The sequence below is a fragment of the Musca autumnalis genome, unplaced genomic scaffold (assembly GCF_047663935.1).
Source record: "Musca autumnalis isolate F117 unplaced genomic scaffold, ASM4766393v1 scaffold_1, whole genome shotgun sequence".
Classification (NCBI taxonomy): Eukaryota; Metazoa; Arthropoda; class Insecta; order Diptera; family Muscidae; genus Musca; species Musca autumnalis.
Genome location: NW_027411644.1, coordinates 163,082,498 through 163,093,027, shown reverse-complemented (window position 1 = coordinate 163,093,027; position 10,530 = coordinate 163,082,498). Strand labels below are relative to the sequence as shown.

The 10,530-nt window shown below is 39.0% G+C and overlaps 1 protein-coding gene across 1 annotated transcript in view; it reads right to left on the bottom strand.

Annotated features, from left to right (window-relative positions):
• Positions 1-10,530, bottom strand: part of Syt14 (Synaptotagmin 14) — a 65,756-nt gene that overhangs the window by 20,599 nt on the left and 34,627 nt on the right. The window contains exons 5-8 of the mRNA XM_073958827.1: positions 4,506-4,753; positions 4,287-4,433; positions 3,912-4,226; positions 10-315 (exon numbers count right to left, since the gene is read on the bottom strand). Coding sequence (XP_073814928.1) covers positions 10-315; positions 3,912-4,226; positions 4,287-4,433; positions 4,506-4,753 — 1,016 coding nt within the window. The remainder of the gene's footprint in view (positions 1-9; positions 316-3,911; positions 4,227-4,286; positions 4,434-4,505; positions 4,754-10,530) is intronic.

Sequence of the window (10,530 nt, the reverse complement as noted above, 5' to 3'; positions counted from 1 at the left end):
GAAAATTACCTGGAATACAAATGTCTCTTTAAACAGAGGATTTGGTTGGCCACGTCTCGTTGATGTTTTCGCTCTGGATATCTCCTGTCCTATACTACTGACTAGGCATAACTTAACATATGTATCTGGCGCCTTGTTAATGGACAACGTTCGAAACTGACTGCCTTTGACAATTTCAACGGTTAAACGTCCTGTGGTACCATTATAACCTAAACCTAAAAGTAGCTCGGGTACACCTCCATGTTGCATTGAAGTGGTCGAGCCGGCACTATCGGAACGGGCTAAACTTAATAGATCACTAGATGATCCCAAAATCTGCAAAATAGAAATAAAAAACAAATTGTTATTTGTAAGGCATAAGGGGACCACAATAATACAATATATATAAATAATACACGTAAGATTTATTTAAAATGTTGTTGTTGTAACAGTATTTCATATGTTTGTATGTTCGTTTTTTTCTGCTTAATCTGGGTCTATCTCCAGTTCTAGTAATGTCGCTGCTTCGATGGGTTGTAACCACAAAGCTGCTGGAGTTAGTTGAGTAGGTTTGGCAGGCCAATCGAAAAGGTGCAGTGTGTCGTGCCGGCCTGTGCCGCATGCTGAGCAGATGTTTTGCACGGTGTCATCGATCCTTGCCCTATAGGAATTCCGATGGCTTGACCGTCCCCGGTGTAGTTGAGCCAAAACTACTCTGGTTTGTCGTAGCAGCTGACACTCCTCAGATGCGGTAGATGGGGGTTGTTCTCCGACAATCGCATTCACAAGATAGTTGTTTATGGCATCTGGGACTGCATCCGCGTAAATGCTACTTAAACCTGCTTAATAGGCTTGTTCATCTAGGAGTTCTCTCTTGTAACTCTCCTGACATGCCTGAGTGGGTGGTCCTATCCATCATGCGCCCAAGTGCTGCCGGCTAGGGACTTGAGGATCAAGTTCCTACATCTCAGCTTGTCGCAGATTGCTGTGGCATGCGCAGACATGACCTCTGCCGTCCATCTGGTGAACATAGTGGCCGTAGATATTATGGCAGATATTTGCATATTCCTCGCGTGGAAAAAGGTGGTAAGATCTGTTAAATAGGAGTTCAGTCTTTCACAAATAACATCAGGGCCTGATGCAAAAATAGTACAATCATCCGCAGATGTTGCGAATGCCGTCTAGAGGGGGCGGATTGCTGGAGAGGTAGTGGTGCAAGAGTTCCGGAGATATTACCCCACCTTGGGACTCCCTGTTTCACTCTACGGGGTTTGGACTTTTTGTACCTAAATTCCACGTACGACACTCATATCATTTCAATGTCGGCCGGAGGGTAGTGCCACCCCACCTATGGAACTCCCTGTTTAACTCTACTAAGCTAGGACTTCTTGTTACTAAATTCCACGTACGACTGGCGTCCACACATATAATTGATTAATCAACGTTTCAAACATGCCCAGAAGGTAGTCTGCTCGATGACCTCAAACAGTGTTCAGTGCTTGACAGTATCAAAGGTTTTTTATAAGTCAAGCGCCACCATCACTGTCCAATCACGCGGCTTGCTCTGATCGAGTACCGACTAATATGTTTCAAGATGGCGTACAGCGCTGTTGTCGTGCTGTGCTGCTTACTGAAGCCATGTTGATGATCGGCCACTGGATAGCTATTTCTGATGCTGGTGAGGATTAAATCCCCAAGAGTCATTGCTACGGGCGACAAAAGCGGAATGGGTCTATACGATTCACCTCTGCTGACATCGTTGCCTGGCTTCAGTAGCGGGATCACCCTGCCCATTTTCCACACTTCGGGAACGATGTGGGCGGCAAGCAACAGGTTGAGAACTTTAGTAAAATACTCTACCCCCGGCGCAACCAACTGTTTCTGCATAATTCCATCAGGACCAACCGCTTTGGATGATTTAGCGTTGCTGATGACATTGTAAATTGTGGCCATTCCTCCTCGGTAGGAAGAGATCTGTTGCGATGTAGTAATCTTCTCTTCGCCCTGTCACTCACGGGGTGCTCGGCAACCTGTCGATTAAAATACCTCTTCGGTTCAGTGTGCATAACGTTGTAAAACGTGACTAAGGTTCTATCTTTCTTCTTTCGAGGATTCGAGAGTGAACTAACCTTTGCACTTATGCTCACCAACCAACCTGATAATTTCCAGTGTCAGCTCCTGACTCTTGGGTCACTGCGGTTGACTCGACGAAGTTCATCACGCTCATTAGCAAATTCCGTCGACTTTGTGTGGAAGTTTGGTCTCACTTCGGATATTCGACCAGCAGGTATATGGCGGGCGGCTGCAGCAGTGACTATGTCTCGGAACGAACATCAGAAGGGTTCGGCAGATCTCTGAAGCGGTGATTAGTGAACGTTTGAAACTAGGCCAATTAGTTTCCCCATGACTGCTGAAAGTGTGGCGTTCAGAGGTGATGAAATCGGACGGTCTGCTGATGGATACAATTAAGGGGAGATTATTTGACCCAAGAGAATCGACGAGTTGCCAAGTGACGTCATTTGTCAGACCACGTGTGACGATGGTTATGTCTGGCGAACTGTGTCACTCTCCGTTAATTCTGGTAGGGGCGTCCTGATTGACCATGCAAAACGTAATGCTATCAATCTGCTCAGCCAGCACTATACCCCTCTGCTCGGTTCCGATGAGCAAGACCACACGGTTATGACCTTCCTGGACTATAACCTGGAGTATATCTATGTATATGGTGAGCAACTCTACCTCGATAGCCCCACAACTGACTACGGTCTGCTGATAGAGAAAATTATAGGGAAATGATTTGACACGACGGGTTGTCAGATCAGATCAGGTGACAGATGGTTATGTCTGACAAACTGCGACACTCTCCGCTAATTTTGGTAGAGGCATCCTTATTGAACGTGCAAAACGTAGAGCTATCAATCTGCTCACTATACCACTCTGGTCGTTTCCGAGAACCAAATGCCGCAACTCATAATAAACAATTAAGTTCCCCAAGACCTGACGGTTATGACGTCCCAAAATCGGGCTAGTGTTTGGCTTATAACCTGGAGTACAGCTATTAATCGGCGGGATGTGTACGTTAAGCAACTCTACCTCGACAGTTCCTCACCTGATATATCCCTACACATTCCATCCCTATACATTTCATGTACAGGTAATTAGGGTCAGGCTCAAGCAAGATATGTTTTTATTGAACAGACTGGTACAATAGGAAAGCTAATCCCCACCTCCACTTCTGGTGCCATCTTTCCCCAGTACGTTGTAACCATCACAACACTGTAAGCTGCAGTTTTTGTTGAGCTCGGTTTCCTGCAATGGCGCGACCATGATATTCTTCCGACTCATGAAGTCCACTATTTCCTCGATCTTACCTCGGAGTCCGTTGAAATTAAATTACTGGTGCTAAGTGTGCGGGTGATGTGGAGGGGTCTGTTTAGGAGTCTCGTTTTCTGATAACGACGACGACTCACCGGGGGATGTGTTGAAGCAGCATGCAGCAACATAGACCTTGAGGTGGCAGCTGCTGGTCGGAACGCTGATGTAGGGTGTTTCCGGATCAATCTTGTTTCGAAAAAACCGCCGCCGTTGGATTCAGGTTCGGATTGGGTATAGCTCGCATATATATTTTTTGCCGATTTGGGGTTTTTGATGAAACATGCACGCTATATTTCAAATATATATCACATATATATCTGCCCATTTCCAATGTAATTTGAAATATGTGACTGAATTCGGTCTAGAAATAAGATTGTCAAATTTATTGAAATCGTCGAAGCTTGGAATATAGTTTCCTACATATATTTTACATATTCACAATGGTGTAGTGTATCATATAGTCTACCCTGCCTGCATTTGAACCTTTACTTACTGGTTCTCAATATCGTACATCTTATCTTTATTATCTCATATTACACACTCTCTATTAAACTTACCGATGATGTATTTCTTGGCTCCAATGGAAGCCATAGATTTGTTTCCAATTCCAAATCTATGGTAGCAAAGCTAACATATGCTTCACCGATCAGTCGTTCTTTGCGCAGACGTTCGCATCCATACAAACGTACACGCAAGCCCATGTTATTCACCTCTTCGGGTGTGACGCGATGCAGTAGAAAACTTTCCATATATTGAGGATTTTCTCCCGATCGTATTTTGGTCTTGTGTTTCTGTTTCTTATTAGGTAACATAAGAAGGCGCACTTGTGTGTGACACTGTTGGCCATTACCCAGTGTGGGTAAGCTGCGGGCCTGTAACAAATTTATTTATTTAAATTCAATTGCTAACAAATCAATTCGATTCGTACAAACCTGTAATACATGCACCGTCATCTTGCGCATGGGTGCATCATACAAAAGAGAAATTTCAATACTACCAGATTTGCCATAACATTGGGTCTGCAGTGAGATATCATCGGATTTAATTGATCTTAAATCGCTAGTATCAAATAAAGGTTCCTGAAAAAAAAACGAAGAACATGTAAGATATTGTTATCGAGGATGTCGGGACGTTGTTATTTCTTGACTTACATCTTCATTGTTGTTGTTATTATTGTTGTTGCTGGTGGTTGTTTGTGTATTGTTATTGCATGGTTGCACATTGGGCACTTCTTCTATACTGTCTTGGCGTGGTGGCGTTGTTGCATTTGAACTTGTTGTTGTAAGTTTATGATATTTTGTTGTTTTTATTGGTTCCGCTGCATTCAAATCAATGCGAGCCTCTTTCAGTGAAGCACTATTTGATATATCGGAAGTTTTACTTATTGATGCATGACGCTCTGTAATGGAGAATATTACAATAATTAATATTGCTAATTTCCAATATTAACAATTTCCAGAAGTCATTTCTTGAGACTGCTGTACCAAAAAATACCGAAAATTACCTAAAATCTTACATTCTTCGACCGTACATTCTAACCCAACACCTGGCTCTCATAGGGGCTAATTTTTTCTTAAATAAATCTATAATTATTATGCCTGGACGGGGGTACCTATCCACTAGATGATGGTTTGGATGGTTTTGCCTGTAGCTTCCAAGCACCGGCAAGATCTTAGAATCCTGATGTAAATGGTCCACTGGAAACATGAGGATACACTCTGCTGCCGTTCTCAGGACTTCATTCTGGCAAGTTGGCAGGTTTTTTCATTGCTACTTACTTTGGCAAACCACACTGACGCCACACTGTGGTTCAGAATCGCTTTTCACTGGTAAAAACTATGTAACTTTTGATCCCGTAAATTTATTTTCCTAATTTTTTTTGCTCTACAGAAAACACTTTCAACTTTTCGATGCATTATAAACGATAAAATTCGGTTTAGTAGTTGCAGAGGAATTCAGGATCTAAGATAAGATTTTGATTTTTTTTCATATTTTGCATCAAAATATGAGTGTTTTTGTGTTTTTTTTAAATGTTCCAATCTACTAAAAAAGGTCAAACTCCAACGAACAAACCACAAAAATAGAAAAAAAATGTGCAAAAATATTTTTCAAAAAATTTAATATTTGTTCACAACATAAAAAATTCTTGGGTTTTCATATGACTGATATATTTAAAAAATGTCAATTTGTGTAAAAAAAGTTATAATAAGGGAAACGGTATGGAAAAAAACACATTTTTGCCTACGTAATATCAATAAATAAAAAAGCAAATAACTCTCAGGTACCATTCTGCAAAAACAAAACTTTGTTCCATGCTGTTCCCTAAAAGTTCTAGTCCACGAAAGTTGAAATTTCACTAAATAGGATCTGAGGAAAAATAAAATAAGTCACTTGTGTAAACGCTACGTTTATTTATTAAAGCTGTTTTTAAAGGCAACAATCTTACCTACCTAACAAAAGACAGTAAACATAATATCTATTATAGTTTCCGAGAAATAGTTATTTGTTTCCCCAGAAATTTGCAAACATTACTAGGACAATCATTAATAAAAATTCCGTGCGGAATTTGTTCCCTTTCCCCAATTTTTGATTTCCAAATTCATGTCCAAATAGGGAATATTTTTGTACATTCGGCGAAAATATTTTCAACATTTTCAGATATTGATTTTTATAATAATTTCACTTTTTAAAATTATTTTCCGTGCGGAAAATTCCGGCGGAAATATCCATGATTGCATTGTACGTATTTTTTTTTTCGTTTTTACAAAGACATAAATACAACAAGATAAGACATTTTTTTGCTATCATTCTTCAGTGAATGGCTTTTGAATTCAAAGACATAAATACAACTAAGACATGACAAAATGCATGCAACAAAAAAATGTTTACGAAACTTTGTATAGAAACTTTACCCTTAACAGGTTGCAGTTAATTCAAAATCGCAACCAAGGAGGAACAATTCATGTAATGGTATCAGAAACGAAATTTATGAATTCAAGGATCTATTCAAGAATAATTCCATGTCAACTGGATCGGTAAATTCGGTTAAATACGTAAAAATGTATAAAAGAAAAAAATGTTATATCACCATATCGTAATATAACATTATGTTAAATTCAAAAGCCATTCACTGAAGAATGATAGCAAACAAAATGTCTTATCTTGTTGTATTTATGTCTTTGTTGAATTCAAAGACATAAATACAACAAGATAAGACATTTTGTTTGCTATCATTCTTCAGTGAATGGCTTTTGAATTTAACATAATGTTATATTACGATATGGTGATATAACATTTTTTTCTTTTATACATTTTTACGTATTTAACCGAATTTACCGATCCAGTTGACATGGAATTATTCTTGAATAGATCCTTGAATTCATAAATTTCGTTTCTGATACCATTACATGAATTGTTCCTCCTTGGTTGCGATTTTGAATTAACTGCAACCTGTTAAGGGTAAAGTTTCTATACAAAGTTTCGTAAACATTTTTTTGTTGCATGCATTTTGTCATGTCTTAGTTGTATTTATGTCTTTGTTGAATTTAACATAATGTTATATTTGGTCTGTTCCTTAACTTCTGAAAATGACAAAACCGGCAAAAGTAGTAAAAGTTGTAAACTGCTCCCATATGAATTGTGTTGTGTCTGAAGTAAAGGAACGCTTTTCGAGTAAAAAGTAGTAAAACTTGAAGATTCTTGAACGTAAAGGAACAGAGCTATTACGATATGAGCTGTGTTCCTTTACTTACCTGTGGTTACCATTTTTACCATTTATTACCATTTTAACCTGCAAAGCGTTCCTTAACCCAGAAAAGTGGCAAAACTGGAAGCAATTATTAAGAGAGGAGAGAGAGCGAAAATGGCTTTCTCTTCTACCACAGGCTACCAGCAAAATTTCTGCAGGTAAAAATGGCAGAACTGATTTTTCGACTTTTTTTGACGATTATTTCACAATGAAAAAGAAAATGGACGAAAAACAGAAGAAAAAGTCGAACGCTGACAAAACTAAATTAAAAACTGTGAAATAAAAGACGAAAATTGATTTTTTTTATGTTTGTTTTTGACATTGCTGCCAGATGTACCATTTTTCCGTTCCTTTACTTTTCTGGTAAAAATGTTCATGAGAGAGAAATGTTGAACAATTTTGACACTTTTCTCTTTTACCACTCTTACCATTAAAAAAGTAAAGGAACAAAGTTATAGTGATATAACATTTTTTTCTTTTGTACATTTTTACGTATTTAACCGAATTTACCGATCTAATTAACATAGAATTATTTTTGAATAGATCCTTGAATTCATAAATTTCGTTTCTGATACCTTTACATGAAATGTTGTTCCTTGGTTGCGATTTTGAATTAACTGCAACCTGTTAAGGGTAATGTTTCTATACAAAGTTTCGTAAACATTTTTTTGTTGCATGCATTTTGTCTAGTCTTAGTTGTATTTATGTCTTTGGTTTTTAGGAGCAATCCCACACCTTCCAATATTTGACTAATTTGTTGGCAATGAACGGAAACAAACAAAACGATTCCCGTACCAATCACACAAAGCCACAAACTTTTCAGCTTCTCTGAATTGTTTCATTCTCACAACCAAAACAAAAACACAAACTTTTCAATGTAAAAAGATAGAAACCGTACGATTGCTGTATTGTAACTTCGGCTGTGCTTTGCCGAGTTGTTTCATTCACCACCGAAACAAAAAGTATTTTTGGGAAACGTTTCCCGTGCGTATTGTCAATGACACACTCAGACACACGCACATGTGATTGCTTAACAACCCCTGTAGGGACTGTGGCCGATTTAAAGCTCACATAAAGCTAGCTTTTTTTTAAACATAAGTGGCATTTTATCGATCATTTTGCCTTATGCCAACTGACTAATTTTACAAGGCGATGAGCGCCTGAGTAGTCAGTATTGTCCAACGCCAGATAACTTTTCTACTGATAATAAACTAACTTTTTTTTTGCCTATTTTTAGTCAGTTTAAAACATAATGTGAAAAAAAATTTTTTGTTTCTGTGTGTTTTTTATTTTTGACTTTTCATATTCTCTCTCTCCCTCTCTTTGTCTCTCTCTGTCTTTTTGTTAGAGAGAAGAAGAGGCAAATTTGTATATTTCCTTTGTGTTCCTTTTTAATTCCAGAATAATATGAGTAATATGTACGAATATGTTCAGTCCATCAACACTGTATTCTATAACTGGATGCTGCATTTATACGAAGAATATTAAGAAAAAGCAAGTGCGAATTATTTATACATTTGTGTCTTATTTCTTCGACAAACACAAATACTTTGCAGACGGTACATGTTTCTGTTTTCAGAGTGGTTAATCTCTAGATAACTTTTCGACTAACTTTATATTGGTCGAAAAGTTATCTAGACATGGACAATTGCCGAAATTTTTTTTTTTTTGTTCAAAGTGGTTCATCTCTAGATAACTTTTTAGCCAGTTTTTAGCCAGTTTAAAAATTATCGATCTATTATCAATCATTTTATCAACTGGTTAATAAAAGTCCGACAGGGACCCTATAAGTTAGCATCAGCATACCACAGTGAATTTTATCAACCACCAATCAGCATACCACAGTGAATTTTATCAACCACCCAACGTTTTTGATTTATTCACATGTGTTTAGTACTATTCCGTTCTCTATCTGCTCCTGTGGAGTTCAGTACTTTTCGCTTTTCGTTTTGTTTGCACTCACGAATGTAATCAAAACAAAACTAAACAGCGAGCTCGGCCAACGTGGGTTATGTTTCGTTTTGTATTGTTCCTATGGAAAATACGAAACGAAACGATTGGAAATGTTATTTAAAGTATTTTTACGTACGCTGTTTGTTGGTTTCCTTATTTTCAGTATGTTTATTATTGAATCCCATATAGAAAGTAACAATCGGTGACGACAACAAATAGGAATTTTGGCCAGGAAAATCGATTCCTGAACCATTGTTCCTTTATCTGCTGCTGCCGGCTGGCATCCAGGACTTTGGAGTAGTTAGTGCGCAGGTTGACCCAGACATTCAGGAGGAATACATTAACTCTGTTCTTGTTTCTGAATTCCATGTATCTCTGTCGACCACACACACACATAGATGGCGATCCAACGTTTGAAAGAAGGCCGGGGGTAGTATTCTCGACATCCTCTAACAACTTAGCATGGCTAACCGCATCAAAAGCTTTAGTCAGGTCCAATGCTACCATCATTGTTCTATGGCATTGCCTGTGAGACAAAAGTGAGATCAGCCTGTATGATTCAACTTTGCTGGCATCCTTGTCAGTTTTTAGCAACGGGACCACCCTGTATATTTTCCTGGCTTCGGGAACTATTAGCGTGGCTAACGATGGGTTCAGAACTTGGCTCGGTTCAAGCAGGTGCTTTAGCATCACCATTGAAATTTCCATGATTTTGCGCTTCGGATATGATCTGGAACATCACCCACCTTAAATTGTGGTGGCTCCTCCTCCCTCCAAGCTAGGTAAAATACTATTCGCCCGGTCGCTAACGGGTCACTCAATGAATAGTCGGCTAAACTAACCCGCGCACCTTTTCGGAATTGTCATAAGCACGTCGTTAAACATAACAGATATCCTATCATCCTTTTTAGCACAGACTAATCTATTGACTTCCATCGTCAGTTCTCTGACTCTGGGAGTCTCTAGGGTTCTAACGCCGAAGCTCATGACATCATCATCACTCGCTAATCCCGTCGCCTCTGCTGGGAAATTAGGTCTTATTTTAGATATTCGACCAGAACGAATATGGCGAGCGGCTGGAGCAATGATGATGTCTCGGAAATTTCTCTATGCTATCTGGACATCCAGAGGGATTGGGTAGTTCTCTGAAGCGTAGGTTTATGAAGTCTGGGTAGTATTCTGAAGCGTAGGTTGGTGAATTCTGGCCAATTGGTTTTCCCATCCTTAATGGAAAATACGGCTTTCAAAGGTTATGAAGTCAGGTTGCCTATTGAGGGAGACGAGGATAGGGAAATGGTCCGGCCCAAGGGAAATGGCGGGTTGACAAGTGACGTCATTCGTCAGATCAGGTGGCACTGCGGATATGTCATGCGAACTATGGCAGTCTCTTATATTCCTGGTGGGTGCGTCCTCGTTGACGGTGCAAAATGTGAAACTATCTATTTCCCTAGAATTTAATGCCATAACTCATGATA